This window comes from Dasypus novemcinctus, chromosome 13, assembly GCF_030445035.2.
Source record: "Dasypus novemcinctus isolate mDasNov1 chromosome 13, mDasNov1.1.hap2, whole genome shotgun sequence".
In the NCBI taxonomy this organism is placed as follows: Eukaryota; Metazoa; Chordata; class Mammalia; order Cingulata; family Dasypodidae; genus Dasypus; species Dasypus novemcinctus.
The window spans coordinates 57,389,090-57,408,212 of NC_080685.1; the positions used below are offsets into that span (position 1 = coordinate 57,389,090).

Genomic DNA, 19,123 nt, shown 5'->3' on the forward strand with positions numbered 1-19,123 from the left:
CTCGGCACCTTGGGCCTGTCTGTAGCATCGCACTTACCACATTGTGCTGCAGTGGTCTATCGATGCCTCTGTCAGCCCCATGGACAGTGAATTCATAGGATCATGTCTTACTTATCTTTAAGTCCCTGATGCTTAGTGGGTGCTGGGCTCAGTAAACGTGTGCTTAACCAAATGAGAGACTCAATGTTGGGCCACCTGCATGCTGAGCTCAAGCTCCTTGCCAAGCACCAGGCCAGCCCAGAGCCTGGGTGAGGGCTGAGGGCTCAGCTGTGGAAGAGAGGGCCTGAGAACAGGCAGACCCAGGGTCCACTGGACCTCTGGATGGGTTGTTAATCATGGTTCTTACTGGGATGGGGCACAAGAAGGGAATCACTTCAGTTTAATAAAAAAATTATGGAAAAGTACATTTGTGTTTAAGAGATTCAACAGGCGAGTGTGGCTTGCTTTTCTGTTTGATTCGATCTGAGTTGTTGTTCCCTAAAAAGTAATTTTCACTTAAATGTCTTCCTCAGACTCAAGCCCAAGCCCAGGACTCCAGAGGTTTCCTCTCAAAGTGTTTGTCTGTCCCAGGGCCCGGGAATACCTCAGAGCCCTAAGGTGGGGAGAGGAGGAGCAGGCAGGCTGCTGAGTGATTCGGAGGTGGGTTTTGCTCCTCAGTTCAGAATGGTGAACGGGGCTGCTGGAGAAAGCTTACTCTGTGGAATGAGCAAGACGAAGAGACATCAATCCTGTGTGGAGAAAGGCCACCCTGGATGTCTTGCTGCAATAAAAAATATCTGTTATTTGGTGATGGAAAACCAGTCAAGTGAAAATACTCATAAAAAATGACTAGACACTTAAATGAAAAGGCACCAGATGCCCATTTTGTCTCATAACCACTAATTAAAATGATCAACCCTGAGAATCCATGAGGTGTCACCAAATAAAAGGCCTCAATATTTCCACAGGAAATATCCTTGTGGGTCACCAGCCAGCAGTTACTGCTGTACAGTGTGAGTTTCCAAGATCTACTCTTGGCTGGAACGTGTGGCCACTTCTGTCAGTCTGGTTCTAATCACAGAGAGCATACACTTTCACTGGTTTGGTTGTTGGGAGAGACAGAGAGAGATGCTCAATTCCAAGCCTCCAGGAACAATGCTCAGAACCACATCAGAGATCTGGCTGATTCAGAGCCAACCAGCACTGAAAGCCAGTGCCTCTGCTCCAGCAAAGAGGATGCCCAGGTAGAGGCAGTTCCCTCTTGGGGGAAATGTGTGAGCTAAGTAAAAACTGGTTTCAAACACAGCATGTCAAAGTGGATCTGGATGTATGTTTTCTAGATCATTAAACCAGATCAGCCACCATTTTAGCATTAAATGGAAGAGGAATATGGAATCCATTGAATTCAGGTTCTGAAAATTCTGGCAGCTGTTTATGAGCATTCTATCAGTTTTCCTTTCAAACAAAGGAGAAAATCTTCAGCCTTGCATGGCACTCAGTCATGTAATGAGAAAGAAGGAACAAAACCTTAGAAGCTGCCCAATTCTCAGATTTTAAATGCACCCAGAATTTCCCCACTCTACAACTCAGCAACCTATGAGAACCTTCCAAGTTACCCAGGCTTGTGCTAGGATCTGTCCTCCACCTTCAGTCCTCTCCCTGGCTCTCTCTACAAACTTTGGCTCCTCTGTTTGGAGACCCATTTAAACAGAATCTTCAGCTGTTCATATGACTTGAGTCTAGAAGTTTCCTTGCTTTTATCACTACCCACAGCTCCCAATAAGAGATGTTCTTTTCCAAGCCCAGGCCTCAGCGCTGGCACCCCCGCCAAGGGAAGGAGAGTCATACCTTCTGGATCATTCATTGCTCACATGGACTCAGGAGCAGACTGTTCCAGAGAAGGAGGTAAACCAAATGTGGAAAAGGCTGTAGATAGGCTTACCCCCGCCCCCACCCTAGGAAACCAACCAGCAGCCAGTATCCACAGGGTATCCACAGGGTCTGAAAAACTTTGGCTTAATCTGGGTTGTTATCCATGTCTGGTGAGTAGGGCACAGCAGTAGGCATCTCCAGGCAGAGGTCATGTTCAGGAAAGTGGTCGCTTTAGGGGGCTAGACACAAAGGTTCATCTGAAGCAGGTTATGGATGCTCACCCAAGGGGACAGCAGCAGAGCCTGTCTCACGAGGGAGTGGGCTGCCACAGGCCAGGCAGCTTGGCAGTGCCACTCAAAGGGCTTAGAACAAGAGGAGTATTCAGATTCCACATTTTGAAGCTAGCAGGAGGCGATGAGCCCACAGTGGGGAGGGAGAGCTGCAGAGTCTTCTGCAAAATGGGCCTGGGATAGACTGGGGCTATCGTGTTGTGTTTTAGTTTGCTAAAAGCTGTTGGGAGCAATGAACCAGAAATGGTTTGGCTTTTATAATAGGAATTTATTAGGTTAAAAGCTTACAGTTCTGAGGCTGTGAAAATGTCCAAATTGCGGCATTGTCAGAGATGATGTCTCACTGGAGGTCAGCTGCTGAAGATCCTGGACTCCCCTCTGAAGGAGCAAGGCACATGGAAGTGTCTACTTCTCCCCTAAGTCGTGTTGCTTCAGCTCCCGGCTCCTCTGTCTGTGGCTTCCTTTCTTCTGTGTTCCTCCCTGAGCTCTTGGGTTCCTTCTCTCTGTCTCTGCAACTTTTTCTTTGTGTGTCTCTGCCTTCAGTCCTCTGTTTATAAAGGGCTCCAGCAGGAGGTCCAAGGCTCTGGTCATACCTCACTGAAGTAATCTAATCAAAGCCCCCCCCAACTGAACCCAATCCAATCAAAGGGTCCCACACCCTCAGGAACGCTCTAAGAACATGATATTTTCTGGGATCCACAAAAACCTTCAAACTGTCACATACTGCAAAATCCCTGGACAAGCAGGATCATTTTTTAAAATCTCAGGTGGCAAAGAGGTGGACCCTGTGAAACTTCTCTGCCAGTTATCGTTGGCTAGGAAATTTAACCCCAACTCAAGTATCCAGCATGGTCTTCCATTCTGGACCTTGTAAGCTACCTCCCTTTTGCACTAAAAACAGAAGAACCCTAAATAAAGTTTTCTTAAGAGAAGTGGGAACTTGTTAAAGGAAAATGAGATGAAATGCATTAGGAAAACTGTGGGGGACTTCCAGGAAAATGGCACCGAAATAGGCAGGCAGAGTCTGACCCTCTCACACACAAAAAATGGAGAGAAGGCAGGGACCTATCTAAAGGAGCTGCTTTGGATTATAGAGAATGGGACTGGAAAGATAAAGAAGCCAAAAGAAAACGGTGAGTTGCTCACCCCTGTGGCTGGAAAGGGCACATATACCCAGCCCTCAGGGCAAGTAGCCTTGGTGGAACCCCTGGCTCGCTGCTGCCAGTGGACTGGGAGGAAGAGGGGTCTGACAGAGGGTGGACAGTGGTTTCCCTGTGGTGAGTTTGGCCAGCTGAGCCCTCTTTGAATCTTGGAAGGATCCCCGACTCTAGAGGAGAGGGGTATCTACTCAGGCAGCCTGCACACCCAGCCACCAGGGGAAAGAGAGGAACTAGATTAGAGAGGGGGTAGGACAGGCACCTAATCAGCAGGACTGCAGCAAACTATAGTATGTAATGCCTGAGGGAAAGGAGGCAGATGACTTTCTGTAGGCTAACTAACCTAAGAAGACAACTTAGCTCAGTGGAGGAATTCCTGCCTTGGATGTATGAGGTGCCTGGTTCAATTACCTGGTCTCTGTGGTGAAGTGATCTACCAAGTTATCAGGCATCCAGCTGATTCCTTATGACAGGGAACATATAAACATTCTTTTTATTTTAGGTCTTCCTGGAGTAGTTTTTTTTTAAGGTTCCATCCCCCCGCCCTGCCTTCCTTGTTTTACTCACTAAAACCTGGAACATTACCTGCAGACCACAGGCTGCAGGGTGATTGACTGATGAACACCTGCAGCTTGAGACGCTCCTTAGGGGCCTAAGAGAGAAGGCTGATTTTCCTTGGTTGTTTTGGGTTTTTTTTTAGTTGCTACTTTTTTTTCTTGTTTGTCGTGTTTCCCCTTTCTTTGTCCCTCCCTCCCTTTTTTTCTTTGTTGATTTTTTTCTACCTACGTTATTCCTTTTCTTTCTTCATTTTTCTATCTTCCGTTTTCTGTTGTTTTTCTTCCATTCCATCTCTTCATGTTTGGTCTTCAATTTTTTTGTTTTTATTTCTTTCTCTCTTTTTTACTGTTTTATTTGTTTTTCTTTTCTTTTTCTCTCTTCTCATCATTCCGGCATTTTAATTCATTCTATATATTTTTCTTTATTTTGTTTCTTATGTCATTTTTTTCTACTCCACTTTTTAATTTTTATTCCTCTGTACTCCTTATGACTTTTTACATATGTTATTTATTTTCCTAGGTCTTGTATGGTTCCTCTTTTTCTTTTTTAAAAGTTATTATTACTATTATTCTTTTTCTCTTTGTATCTCTATCCTTTTCTCTGGTCCTAATTTTTTTTTTTTTTTTTTTTTTAGGGAACATAGACAACAGCAAGGAAACAAAATAAGCGGAAAGAAGTGTCAAAGTGAAACCTTACCACACACACAAAAACAACAACAAAATAAAACCCTAGAGTAGAGAGAGAAGCTAACTGACCAAACAAACCCATCAAGACAGATGCCTAGACACCAACAAAAAATTACAAGCCATACTAAGAAACCAGAAGACATGGCTCAGTCTAGTGGACAAACTAAAAAAATAGGAGGAGATGCAAAACATGGAGCAACTAATCAGAGATGTCCAAACAAATATCACTTAATGAAGTGAAGGAAGAGATTAAGGATATTAAGAAGACCCTGGGAGAACATACCAAAGAAATTGTAAACATACATAAAAAGATAATGGGTATGATGGTGATGAATGGTACAGTGCAAAAAATAAAAAATATACTGGAAGCGCATAACAGCAGATTTGAACAAGCAAAGGAAAGAATTAGTTATATGGAAGACAGTACATCTGAAATCAGATAGTAGAACAGATAGATAAAAAGATAGAAAAAATCCAGCAGGTACTTAGGGACCTGAATGACAACGTGAAATGCACAAACATATGCATTATGGGCATCCCAGAAGGAGAAGAGAAGGGAAATGGGGCAGAAGGAGTGTTGGATGAAATAATGGCTGAAAATTTCCCAGCTCTTTTAAGGAACATAGATGTACATGTCCAGGAAGTGCAGCACACCCCAACAGTGTAAATCATAACAGGCCTACACCAAGACATGTATTTGTCAGATTGTCCAATACTCAAGACAGAGAGAATACTGAAAGAAGCAAGAGAAAAGAGATCCATCACATACAAGGGAAGCTCAATGAGATTAAGAGCTGAATTAAGTACTGAATTCTCATCTGAAATCATAGAGGCAAGAAGGCAGTGGTATGACATAGTTAAGGGGCTAAAAGAAAAAACTTCCGGCCAAGAATTCTCTATCCAGCAAAGCTGATATTCAAAAATGAGGAAGAGTTCAAAATATTCACAAATAAACAGAAATTAAGAAAGTTTGTCAATAAAAAACCTGCCCTCCAAGAAATGCTAAAAGAGAGTTCTGCAGGCTGAAAGTAAAAAACAGGAGAGAAAGAGTTGGAGGAGACTATAAGAATAACTAAAAAGAGAAAAAGAGAAATAAAAATAACACATGGCATACATAAACCTAAAGGCAATATGGCTAATGTAAGTAATTTCTTGAAGTAATAACATTGAGTGTTAATGGATTAAACTCTCCAATCAAGAAACACAGACTGGCAGAATGCATAAGGAAATATGACCCATCTATATATTGTCTGAAGAAACTCACCTGAGACCCAGAAATGCAAGGATGCTGAAAGTGAATGGTTGGAAAACAATTTTACATGCATGCAATAACCAAAAAATGGTGAGAGTAGCTATGCTAATATCAGACAAAGTAGGCTTTAAATGCTATTTAAATTAACAAAACCAAAAGTAGGTCCTTTGAGAAGAATAATAAAATGACAAACTCTTAGCTGTACTAATAAAAAAAAAAGGGTGGGGGGGAGAGAATGTGCAAATACATAAAGTAAGAAATTAGGAAGGGACTACCACCACTGAACCCTCAGAAATAAAAAGCATCAAAAGAGGATATTTTGAAAAACGTATGCCAATGAGATGGATAACTTAGATAAAATGGACAAATTCCTAGAAACATGCAAGCACCCTACATTGATGAAAGTAGAAATTTATGGACTCATCAGACCAAGTAACTAGATTGAATTAGTCATCAAAAATCTCCCAGCTAAGAAGAGCCAGGGACCAGATGATGTCACAGGTGAATTCTACCAAACATTTCAGAAAGAACAAACACCAATCCTGCTTAAACTCTTCCAAAAAAGAGAAGTGGAGGGAATATTGCCTAACTCATTCTATGATGCCAACATCACCCTAATACCAAAGCCGAATAAAGATGCCACAAGGAAGGAAAACTATAGACCAATCGATCTTTCTAATGAAATGGATGCTAAAATCCTCAACAAAATACTTGCTAATCACATTCAACAACACATCAAATGAATTATACACCGTGACTAAGCAGGTGTATACAAGGATGACAATATAAGAAAATCAATCAGTATAATACACCACATTAGCAGATTGAAAGAAAAAAATCACATGATAATCTCCATAGATGTAACATTTATGTAATCTAAGTATCTTTTTAAAAATTCTTTTTAAATTGTCTAAAACTTTAAAAAAAGTAAAAGGAAAGTATTCTTTCCTTTCTTTCTTGAGAAAAACTCGGTCACTTTTGCCAGCTTTTCTTGCAGTTAGATGTGGTCTTGGGATTCAGCTCCAGTCAATGAAATGTGAGTGGGAATGATGCCGGCTACTTCTAGGATTCCATGGAAACCTCCCATATGTGACCATCCACCCCCTTTGCCCTTCCTGTTTGATGCATATGGGAACAGGGATCTTGAAAGTCACTTTGAAGATGGCTGAGCCACAAACCAGAAGGAATCTGGATCCTAGAGTCATTACTAGGAGGAGAAATGCCCTCTGATCAGAACAACTTGATTCTTTTAAGGACTTTATGAGATCAAGAAATGAGCTTCCATTATGTTAAGCCAATGACATTTGGGATATTACAGCATTTAGCCTACCCCTAAGTAATTCAGAAAGCAAATATGCATAAGCTATAGTTAGAGCAATGCTTCCAGCCAGCCATCCAGCCCCCTGGATGCTAAATCTTTGCTACCTCTATGCAGTAGCCATGGGTGTGCATTTGTCCATCTTCCTAGGATGCTAGGAAGCAATAACAGTGTGGCCTCGGCTTGTTGGACACCATTTGAGTATACTTCTCCAAAGAAGGCCAATCCAAAGAGGATCCTATGTCACTCAGCTTTGTAGTTCAGTGACAAGGAGGAGGAGAGGCAATCAGAGCCTAGGGGAGCAATTGGAGACAACCTTCCAGCAGGGAAACTGAAAGAGGCAGGAGGGAAATAGCTGCCAGCTTCTACCTGGACTCCATCCAAACAGGGTAAAGGGACCCTCAGCTAAGGAAGGGAGCCCTATTTGGCAAGAGGAGGGAGAGCTTCTGATTGTTGGTAGCTCCTGTTTTATCTCACACATCAGGCTGCTGTGCAAAGGTTGGTTGTGGGAATAGTAATGGCTTCCCCTGGGCCCTAGAAAGGCCCTGGCAAGAATGTCTATATGATTTTGAGCACAGAGGAGAGAAAAGCCAGCGCTCCTCATACATATCTTTGCTCTGACTTTGCACTCATTGCTAGGCATACCAAAATAGCTGGGGACTAACAATTCTGTTCAGAATGCTAATTTTCATTCCAAAATTGAGGAACTAGACATTCTTATGATATAAATTGAATATATTTTCTATAGAAACAATATTATAATAGAGCTATGAGACTGGCCAAAGGTCTGATATACTATTTCTAAAAAGGGCCAGAAATTGCATAGTAATCAACATGTCAATTATAAAAGATATCTGTAACGTGCATTGAGAAAGCTGTGTAAGGTCTGTAAATCAGTCAACTAGGACAAAACAGTAACCAACCACATAAAATCTCTAAAATATTTATGTAAGAGGTTCCCCAGGGCTAGGAACCAGAGTCTTTCTGGTTGAGGGCACCCTTTTAGTATATGTCAGGAAATGAATTGGCAGAGCGTTTTAAGAGGGAATCATCTAGGTTATTTATGGCGATCATGTCAGGCAGACATTGCCTGGAGACTGTAGCCATCAGGATTCTGAGCACCTTTGCAAAACGTTCCACACTGAACAAAGGACTTTAGAACACTGGGGTCACCAAGAGCTGATTCTTTGTGTTCTCTGGACCTAGACTTGTGGTGGTGAGCCCGGGCTTCATTGTAGGCAAGGCTCTGAAATTTTGTATCCCTGGAACCATAAGAGGCCAAACTCAAAGACCTAAAGGCCTTTTTGTTAATCCCCTGCCAATAGCCTCTGTACAACATTGTCTTCAGGAAACTGAAAAGCTGGGTACTTATAAAGAAAAGGCAATCCAAATGATATCAACTAAGAGAAAAGGGATGTGCAACCACTTTGAGAATATCTCTTTTCTCCCAGGCTACTAGGGAACATCAGTGGGCTTTATGTGCTTTGCCCTGGTACCAAGGATTTTGCCTTGGAGATGAGGGTAAGAAAAACATTATGTGGAGACTCCTCAGGTAAGAACTGCCTATGGCTTGCATGGAACAAAATTATGCCCCAGAGTTATCCAGCCTTGCACTGCTGGTTCAATTTAGTGCCTCATGCAGCTGCAAAATCTTCTTAAGGCAGAAGAAAATGCCATGAGACTCATTTATTCAGGTTCAACAAAAGGACTTCCCCAGCCCTTCTAGAACATAGTGATAACAACAATGATGTATTTGGGAACAAATAGTACTTGACAGAGATGTGGATCCCTTAACTTTCTGTCAAATGATGGTAATAAAACCTCTTATCTATATGTAACATTTTATACTCTCTAAAGCTGTTTCACCTGATTTCCTTTAGGCCCTGTTTCCTAATATCCAGGCCAGGGACTTCTGCAATGTGCTTGGCCAGAATAAGGCCCATTCAACAACCACTCAGCCAAGCAAAGGAAACTTTAATTGCAGGTCCCTGAGGATCTCACACCAAAACAAGAGGAGATGGTGCCCTTTTTCACGGGACTGCTGCATGTGGAGGTGGAGGCACTGTTCACTGTGTGATTCCCTGTGCAAACCATCTGGCCAGCGGCTCCGGGAGGCCCAAGCTAAATGATGGTTTCACTTAAGGCGAAGGTTTCAGCAGGAAAGGACCTTAGAGGTCCAGTGCCCTCATTCACAAGAGGGGACAGTGAGGCCTGGGAAGCTCGCTGCCACCCCCATTCCCCCACCCCAGCTGAACAGAGCTTCTTCCATGGTGATGGAATAACATTAACATTCGTCTCCACGTTGGCGGCCAGGAAATAATCACTTAGAAAATGCATCAGAAGCACTGCAAGCAGCAGCTGGAGGAGGTTTCAGGGCTCACAACAGGATCTCGCTGCTGAGGACAGGTACACACAGGGGAATGGAATGGGAGGGGGAGTATGATGAGTTCCCCTGCAGTCTGTGTCATGCATATATTCTGTGCTGTCCTCGGAATTTCCAATTTGGCCTTTTCTGTGGTAACTAGTGGTTGAAATGAGAGGGAAGAGGAAGGAGATTGCCTGGTGATAGGAAGAAAATGGAAATTAAACTCACAAACCCAGATTCTGAATGATTTAGCTCCCATTGAAATGGAATACCACGTTCCTTCAACTCTCCACTATGAGCACACATTGCCACGACCCTCAGAATGGACTTTTCTTTAGTATTCCTTTCCCTGACCCTCTCCCCTCCCTGACATTTTTACCTTTAACACTGTCCGTGCATTGCTTCTTGCCCCAACCCTCTTCCAGGGTGAAAGATGCACCAGAAGGATTGGGGTGATGGGGACTGAGAGGACAGAGCAGCCATGTGGCCAGGCCCACCAGAAATGAATGCCCTGAGATGGTGCTCCCTCCGCAGTGCAGACCAGGCCAGGCAGTCCATGCATGCTGAACCAGCCAGGCCACAGGCCAGCCCAACCCAAGGCAGCTTCAGGCCGAGGAAGAGTCTGTCCATGGCAAGTGTGGCAGTTTGATATTATTCATGAGTCCCCCAAAAAGAAATATTATGTTTGTAAACTGGTTTGTTACTCTGGGTGTGATACCCTTTGGTTGCATTAAATTCAAAGGTTTTATATTTATTTGATAAATAAATTTAGGGATTTTGATTCTACCACATCAGTAGGGTATGACTCAAGTTGAGTCCCTGCCCCCTTGGTGGGCTAATATAAAGGAGCACTCACTCAAGAAGACAAGGAAAGAGAGAGCTCTGTCATGTTTGATTCTGGGGCCCCAGGGAGAGAAGAGCCATTCTCCTGATAGTTTGCAGTGAAAAAGAACAGAGCAGCTGAGGAAGCCCAGAAAGAAACGAGTCCTATGCCAGAGACTGATACAGGAAGCCCTGAGAGACCAGGTAGAGTCGTCCGCCATCTTGTTTGAACACGTGGCAGCTGGGAAGCGGATTTGGCTCAATGGATAGTATGTCCGCCTACCACATGGGAGGTCCAGGGTTCAAACCCAGGGCCTCCTAACCTGTGTGGTGAGCTGGCCCATGTGCAGTGCTGATGTGCACAAGGAGTGCTGTGCCACGCAGAGGTGTCCCCCACGTGGGTGTGTCCCCATGTGCAAGGAGTGCACCCTGTAAGAGAGCCATCCCATGTGAAAAAAAGCACAGCCTGCCCAGGAGTGGCACCGCACACATGGAGAGCTGATGCAGAAAGATGATGCAACAAAAAGAGACAAAGATTCCCAGTGCCACTGATAAGAATTCAAGTGGACACAGAAGAACACACAGTGAATGGACACAGAGAGCAGACAACTGGAGTGGGGGGGGGGGGAGAGGGGAGGGGGAAGGTGAGGGGAGAGGGGAGAGAAATAAATTTTAAAAATCTTTAAAAAAGAAAAAAAAACATGTGGCAACTAACTTTGGTAAGAAAGTATCTCTTATGGTACCTTGAGTTGGACTTTCCACAGCCTTGAGACTGTTCAAAGATTTTACCCCAAATAAATACCCTTTATAAAAACCAGCAGATTTCTGGAACTTTGCAACAGCACCCCTTTGGCTGACTAATACAGCTGGAGAGCACAGTGGAGGAAATCACATGTGGACTCAAAAAGGCTGGTTGTGAATAGTAGACACAACCTTCCAACACACAGTTTACTCCTGCTGAGGAAGGAACTCCGGGTCACCAAGAATCCTTACTTCTCATGAGGTATGCTTGTGCTTTGGCCACAACAGGCCATAACACTCCTTGGCATGGACTCTACTGGACAACTCTAGGAGACCCCATGGCTCTGAACCTGGCCAGGGCACCTCATCAAGGTGCCTTGATTCCCCCTCCCTCGGCCAGCAGGTGGGAACAGAGCATTGTGACCTCAGCTGAACAGCACACAAAGAGTTGACCATTCTGCCCTTGCCCTGACCTGTGATTTGCATAGGACAGTTGCCTGGTCACGGGGGCTGTTGCAGGGAGGTTGGGAATTGAAGAACGCTGTGGCCTCCTCCATCATGTCAGCCAAGGGGACAGAACGGAAGAAAACAAATCTGGTAACAATGTGGGGCCTCTCTGAGCTCCTACTGAAAGGGCATGGGGTTGAGGGTGGAGACAGAGAATGTTCCCTTGAATCCTTGGGTTTTTACCTCTCTGGTCTGAGCATGTCTTCTCTGCCTGGAATGGGGGTGGGATTAATCCGTGGCCTGGGGGTGAGGACAGGAGCTATAATATCCCCAGAGACCCCAGGTGAGACCTGTGCCAAATCAGCACCTGACAGTTATTTCTAAGACTCCTAATAACCTTATTAGATAAATATAATTATTACCCCCATTTTTCAAAAAGGAAATGGAGACTAAATAACTTGCCCAGGTTGACATGGCTAATGAAGAGGACAAACCCAGGCCTGTTTGCCCCCAAAACCTGTGCTCCTGAAACAATTCTTAGATGGTTTCTTTAAAATAATCTTAAAGTACTTTCTCTGCCCAGATCCCTCCAGCAGTGAGAAGGCTGCCTGCTCAATGCACAGGTATATGTTCATAAGAAGAGTATAACGTGGCAAGATTTGGGTTGTCATGAATGAGATCAGGGTTCTGGGGAAGCTGGGTGCCCAAGTTCAAGCACAGCTGGGCAGGCAGGGTTGGAGTGGGTGTCACTCCTTGGTCAGTGGCCTCCAAGCCGTCTCCCAGTCCTGATGACCCCCAGGCTGAATCCCAGCTTCTCTGCAGAGCAAGAACTCCAAGGCAATGGAAATGAAAGCAGAGCCAAAGTAGAGAACTTTCTGGAGGCTCTGCAGGCAGCCAGACCTGGGGCAGTATGGAGGTGGCTTGGAGTTTCTGGTGGTCAGAAGCTGTCCCAGGTGCTGGGGGATGGAAGAGATGAACTCTCTGTTCTCATAGACCTTCACACTAGAAGCCCATCAGATAAACAAGGAAAACATCAGCAGTGCTATGTGCTCTGCCAGGAATTAAAATAGGGAGACATGACTGGATGGTCAGGGAAGGCCTTCATTTGTGCTGAAACCTGAGAGACAAGAAGAGACTGCATGCAAAGAGAAGAGGAAGAGCATTCTGGGCAGAGAAAGCCACAAGCACAGAGGTCCCCAGGTGGAAATGGGCTTGGCTGCTCAAGGGGCAGAAACAACTGACGCCTAGTGGGCAAGGAGGAGAAAGGAAAGAGGTGGTCCAGGCAGCTTCTGCACAGGTGTGGCCCCCAGCCCTCAGCTCTCTGCCTTGGTCCTAAGTGAGGAAAAGAAACTTGGAGTCATCTCTCCTGCCTCATTCACCCACACCTGCACTTTCTAATGTTCTTTTCTTTCTGGTTTCAATCAACAGACATGTGACTACAACGGAGTTAAACAAGAGGGGCCATTTACCAAAACAGGAGGGACACAAGAGTTAAAGGTGTGTGAAATCAGATGATAAGGAGTTGGGTCAGCACTGTAAAGAGCTGATGGGACAACTAAACCAGACTTAGAGGACACATTAGCCTGCCGGCATCTACAGTTATGCTTAGGTCCTGCAACTTCATTCCCTAAGGTTCTTTCCTTGTTTAAAAAGTTTTAAAAAAATAATTTCAGACATACAGAAAAGTAGCAACAACAGTACAATGAATTCCAGTATAACTTTTATCCAATTTCCTCAATTGTGGGCATTTTTTCATGGTTGCTTTCTTCCCTCTCATAAACACACACATACACACAGTTTATGTCCTGAATCATCTGAGAATAAGTTGTCTCTTTACATGTATATCTTCAATGTATATTTCCTAAAAACAACATCCACAGCAAAATTATCAAAATTAGGAAATTAACATGGATATAGTACTAATCTGTAGCCCTTATTCGAATTGTCCCACTAATGTCTTTAATAGTAACAGAAAAAAAAAACTTTTTTGATCCAGGGTCACATCACATAGCATGTCTAGTTACCATGTCTCTTTAGTTCTTTATCTGGAATATTTCTTCATCTGTCTTTCATGACATTGACATTTTTTGAGGATGGCAGATCATTTTTTTTATGGAATGACCCTTAATTTAGGTTTTTCTGATGCTTCCTCATGACTAGATTCAGATTATGCATTTTCATCAAGTTATGATGTGTCCTCTCAGTGCATCATAATCAGGAGACATGTGACATCTCCATGTCCCATATCCTATTTTCTTAACAGCATCCTTGCCTCCTCCTCTTTTGGCAATGCCCCAGGATCTTACCTTCCCTCCTTTTGACAATTTCGTTTTCATCCAAGACATTTCTTTACTTCTCCTTTTCCCCATTTTATTTCCTCAGAATGAACTCAAGGAGGTGAGGCAAGAGCTCAAGGAAAAAATGGATGAGATAAAACAGGTAACAGGATGAGATTTTACACAACATGAAGGAAAAGGGTACCTTGATAAAAAATGAATTCCTAACTTTGAATAATGAAGGAAATCAGAAATTGCATGGAAAAAACAGTCAAACTAATTCATCCCCAATCCCCAAGGGTGCTTAAGTGCTGGGTGGCTTCAGATATCCATCTCTTATTTGATGCCTAAACCCAATTTGGGGGGAGATTCTCTAATGCATTGCACTGATAAGGTTGGGGGTGATGTAACCTTGGTGATAACAAAGTGAGAGGGGCCGATTTAGCATTTGAGGGCAGTCAAAGACCAATTCTGTCCTCCTTATTCACCCCTCCTGGGAAAACTGTAGAACCAGAACACTCTTTTAGGTTCTAAGATGGAGCCACCTAAAGCAAACTAATGGGGAAAAAAAAAAAAAAGGAATAATCAGGAAAGAAGGTCCAATTGAAACTGTGGTCTGAGCTCCACATGTAAGCCTTGTGATAGGTTTTATCCAGGTTGCTGATACTGGTACGTGACTTGATGGTACATGCACCATAGTTTTTAGAGAATCCTTGAGAGGAAAGTGGCTTTAATAGGCTATTACTTCCTTTGAGCTTTATGCAGCTTATTCCAGAGTAGCAATTGCTGTCCTTTGCTTTAAAAACTCCAAAGAAGACTCTACAACTGTCTTCAGTAATTTTCTCTGTGCCTTGGCAAGCCATGACTCTCTTACTCTTTAGATAAAGGATATAATGGACAAGGATTTTGATAAACTCAAGGACTTCGTGGACATTATGAAGGTGAGCATTTACTAAGTGACTTCCATGTGCTAGTACCACACTAGGAACTATGGAAGAGACAACAGTCTCTGTCCTCCAGGTGCTTACAATCTTGTAGGAGAGCCAAACTCTGTTATAAGAAAGAAAAAGTAAGTACAAAGCTCAACAATTCGCTATCCGTTAATCAGGGGTTTAGAGAAGTGAGAAGTGAATGTGGGCTGGAGTACCAAGAAAAGTCTTCATAGAGAAAGTGAGTCTTAAGTTGAGCCTTGAAGACTGCATGGGAGGTTAAATGCAAATTTAATCAAAAGCCCAATAAGATTATTTGAAAATACACGACATTACTAGGAGGGTTATCTAGATTCTTTAATAGGGGTTCTCAAACTTCGTGCGTTTCAGAATCACCTTAGGTGCTAATAATACAGAGCTTAAGCGTATGGTCAGATGGGCCTTAGCCCTTATATTTTTGCCACTTTCCCATGTTAAAGTCTGAGAACCACTGACGTAAAAGTAAAAACAGGTAAAAATAGATATCTACAATTTTTAAAAAGAGTTATACAGAGGACTAGCCTTAGCAGATATTAAAACTCATGATAAAGCTGCAGTAATCAAATTGGGTTAGCATAGCCGAAGGAAAACCAGATAAATGAATAAAACTAAATAGATGGTCCTGTAAGAGAAGAATCTGCCCAGGATGCACTAAGAATCACCTTTGGCATTTTTTTTAAAATCCATATGCTCAGGTCCCATGCCAGGTGAACTGAATCAAAATCTCTAGGGTGAGGCAGAATTGCTTAAAACTACAGCGAATGGACACAGAAAGCAGACAACTTGGGAGGGGGGGGTGGAGAGAAGGGGAGAGAAATAAAATAAAATAAGAAACCTTTCAAAAAACAAACAAAACTACGTAAGTGATTCTTATTCCTGCTCGTGAGTGAGAACCAAGTCTAAACACTTTGGCAGTAGTTATTAACCTTGGCTGTGCATTACAATCATCTGAGGAGCTCTGAAAACCCCTTGCATCTAGCTACATCCAGAACAATTAAATCAGAACCTCTTGGGACGAGACACAGGCTCCAGTAGTTTTTAAAGCTCCCCAGGTGATTACAATTACACTCAAAATTAAAAATATAAAGGTAATTTTGTATGGCAGTGAGAAGGAAAGGGTTATGTAATAATATTAAGCATATTTCTTGAGTCTATGAGAAAAAAATTTTAACAATGTAAACTGAAATAGTCCATAGATAGAGTAAATTTAAATAATAAAAACCAATAAGAAAAAATAGTAAATATTTAACTGGATGGTCTACATATAAAGACAATGGAGGGAAACGGACTTTGGCCCAGTGGTTAGGGCGTCCGTCTACCACATGGGAGGCCCGCGGTTCAAGCCCCGGGCCTCCTTGACCCGTGTGGAGCTGGCCCATGCGCAGTGCTGATGCGCGCAAGGAGTGCCGTGCCACGCAAGGGTGTCCCCCGCGTAGGGGAGCCTCACGCGCAAGGAGTGCACCCATAAGGAGAGCCGCCCAGCGCGAAGGAGGGAGCAGCCTGCCGAGGAATGGTGCCGCCCACACTTCCAGTGCCGCTGACGACAACAGAGGCGGACAAAGAAACAAGAAACAAGACGCAGCAAAAAGACACAGAAAACAGACAACCGGGGGAGGGGAGGGGAATTAAATAAATAAAAATAAATAAATCTTTAAAAAAAAAAAAAGACAATGGAAGAAATCACAAAGGAAATAATGATAGATAACAATATAAGAATTTAAAGATTATGACAGAAAATTGCTATGTACAGAATTAAAAAACAAATACCACATTCCAAAGAAGAAATACAAATGGTAAAGAAACACACGAAAAAATGTTCAACATCACTAGCAATTAGGGAAATGCAAATCAAAACTACAATAAGGGAAGTGGGTTTGGCCCAATAGAGAGGATGTCCGCCTACCACATGAGGGGTCCAAGGTTCTAACCCAGGGCCTCCTGACCTATGTGATGAGCTGGCCCATGTGCAGTGCTGATGCACGCAAGGAGTGCCCTGCCACGCAGCGGTGTCCCCCACATAGGGGAATCCCACATGCAAGGAGTGCACCCATAAGGAGAGCAGCCCAGCAGGAAAAAAAGTGCAGCCTGCCCAGGAATGGTGCAGCACACACGGACAGCTGATGCAGCAAGATGATGCAACAAAAAGAGACACAGATTCCGGGTGCCGCTGACAAGAATACAAGTGGACACAGAAGAACACACAGGGAATGGATAGAGAGCAGACAACTGGAGGGGCGGGGAGGGGAGAGAAAACAAAACAAAACAAAACTACAGTAAGATATTGTTTCATACTTATTAAACTGGTGGGAATGTAGAGTGGTACAGCCACTGTGGAGGACTGTTTGGCAGTTCCTAAGGAAGGTGAATATAGACTTGCCATGTGACCCAGCAATACCATTGCTAGGTATATACATAGAAGATCTGAGAGCAGTACACTAATAGACATCTGCCTACGGCCTTCGTAGCCACGTTATTCACAACAGTCAAAAGATGGAAACAACCCAGGAGTCCATCAACTGATGAATGGATAAACAAATTGTGGTGTGTATACACAATGGAATATTATGCAGTGGTAAGAAGAAATGAAGTTGTGAAACATATGACAACCTGGATGAACCCGGAGGACATTATGTTGAGTGAAGCAAATCAGACACAAAAAGACAAATACTGTATGACTGCCCTATTTTGAGCTAAATATATTAGGTCAAATATAAATATATTATGTGAATATGAATATGGGTAGAATTGCATACATAAGACCACTTTTCTTTGAAGCTGAGCAAATGTAAATTAATACTCACAATGTCAATATCATACAAAAAACAATATAAAAACATTATACTAAGTGAAGGAGACGAGACATGGAGTAATACATATTGTATGATTCCATTTATATAAAATGGAAATTTAAATCAATTTATAAAGATGAAATAAGATTAATATTTATGTAGGTCTGAGGAAGGAATGCTAAGGGGTGTGGAGTCTTTCTTTTTGGAGTAATGAAATTGTTCTAAAATTTTTGAGATGATGAATGTACAGCATTGTGATTATACTAAAAGCCATTGGTTATACACTTTGGGTAGACTAGCCAGAAACAGCAGCTATGTACAGTCGGGGAAGCACAGAAAGATTGAGAGGTGAGGAATTTTTTTGTTTGTCAGTTTTATTATTATTATTGAAATAATGAAAATTCTCTAATAGTTATTCAAGTGGTGAATGCACAACTATGTGATTATACCAAAAACCATTGATTGTACACTTTGGATGAATGGTATGCTTTGCTAATATATACCAATAAAAATTATTTGTTTAAAAAAAACACATGTGGGAAAAAAGAGAAAATATTCCATTTTTTCATATTATGTTTCAGTGTGCATATTTTCTAACATAACTGAATATTTAGATAAGTTTTTCACTGTTTCTTGGAAGAAATTAAAGCCCATGAAATAAAACATCACAAAGACATTATCCACAGATTCTGTTTAAAGAAATCTTTCTTTAACTTTTGACTTACCCAAGGGGAATATCTTTGATAATAAACTTTATAACATCTTTCATTACCAAATGTAGCAGTTTGGCATTGTTTATGAATTCCAAAAATAGATATTGAATTATTTTTGTAAACTGGTCTGCTCCTCTGGGCATATTAGATTGTATTGGATTTGGAGGTTTCACTCTTACTTGATTAAATTATGATTAATGCATTGATTGGACCATGTCTGCCCTGAGAAAACTTCAGGGCAGAGGAGAGAGTTAAGAGTTTTTGCTGCTGGAACCCCAGGAAGTAAACGCACAGAGAAGCAGATATGTGAGGAAGGAGAGAAGACACCATTAGTGCAGCACAGACCCAGGAAGAGAGGAGAGCCATTAGCCTGAGAGGCTACAGCTGGCCTTGTGACGAGAGCAGAGCACCTGAGCCCTGAAAGAAAAGAGACCCAGGAGAGAGACGAGACTTATCCCAGCCTACGATGATATTGGAAGAAGCTGGGACCACAGAGACTTTTTTTTTTTTAAAGATTTATTTTTTATTTAATTTCTCTCCCCTTCTGCCCAGTTATCTGCTCTCTGTATCCATTCGCTGTGCTTTCTTCTGTGACCACTTCTAGCCTTATCAGCAGCACCGGGAATCTGTGTTTCTTTTTGTTGCATCATCTTGCTGTGTTAGCTCTCCGTGTGTGTGGTGCCATTCCTGGGCAGGCTGCACTTTCTTTCACACTGGGGCGGCTCTCCTTATGGGGTGCACTCCTTGCTCATGGGGCTCCGCTACGCAGGGGACACTCCTGCGTGGCATAGCACTCCTTGCGCACATCAGCACTGCGCATGGGCCAGCTCCACATGGGTCAAGGAGGGCCTGGGGTTTGAACCACGGACCTCCCATGTGGTAGGTGGATG

General features: G+C 42.9%; 1 protein-coding gene across 5 annotated transcripts in view; it reads left to right on the top strand.

Annotated features, from left to right (window-relative positions):
• Positions 1 to 11,530: 11,530 nt before the first annotated feature.
• TEX35 (testis expressed 35) overlaps positions 11,531 to 19,123 on the top strand; it is a 35,435-nt gene continuing 27,842 nt past the window's right edge. For 4 of the 5 annotated variants that reach the window (XR_009180309.1, XR_009180310.1, XM_058275394.1 and 1 more), the window contains exons 1-4: positions 11,531 to 11,637; positions 12,916 to 12,984; positions 13,870 to 13,926; positions 14,645 to 14,704. Coding sequence is in view for 3 of the 5 variants with exons in the window: in XM_058275394.1 (XP_058131377.1) it covers positions 11,599 to 11,637; positions 12,916 to 12,984; positions 13,870 to 13,926; positions 14,645 to 14,704 (225 nt within the window). In the remaining 2 variants the exon portion in view is untranslated. The remainder of the gene's footprint in view (positions 11,638 to 12,915; positions 12,985 to 13,869; positions 13,927 to 14,644; positions 14,705 to 19,123) is intronic. The other variant, XM_058275396.1, reaches the window with a different exon arrangement.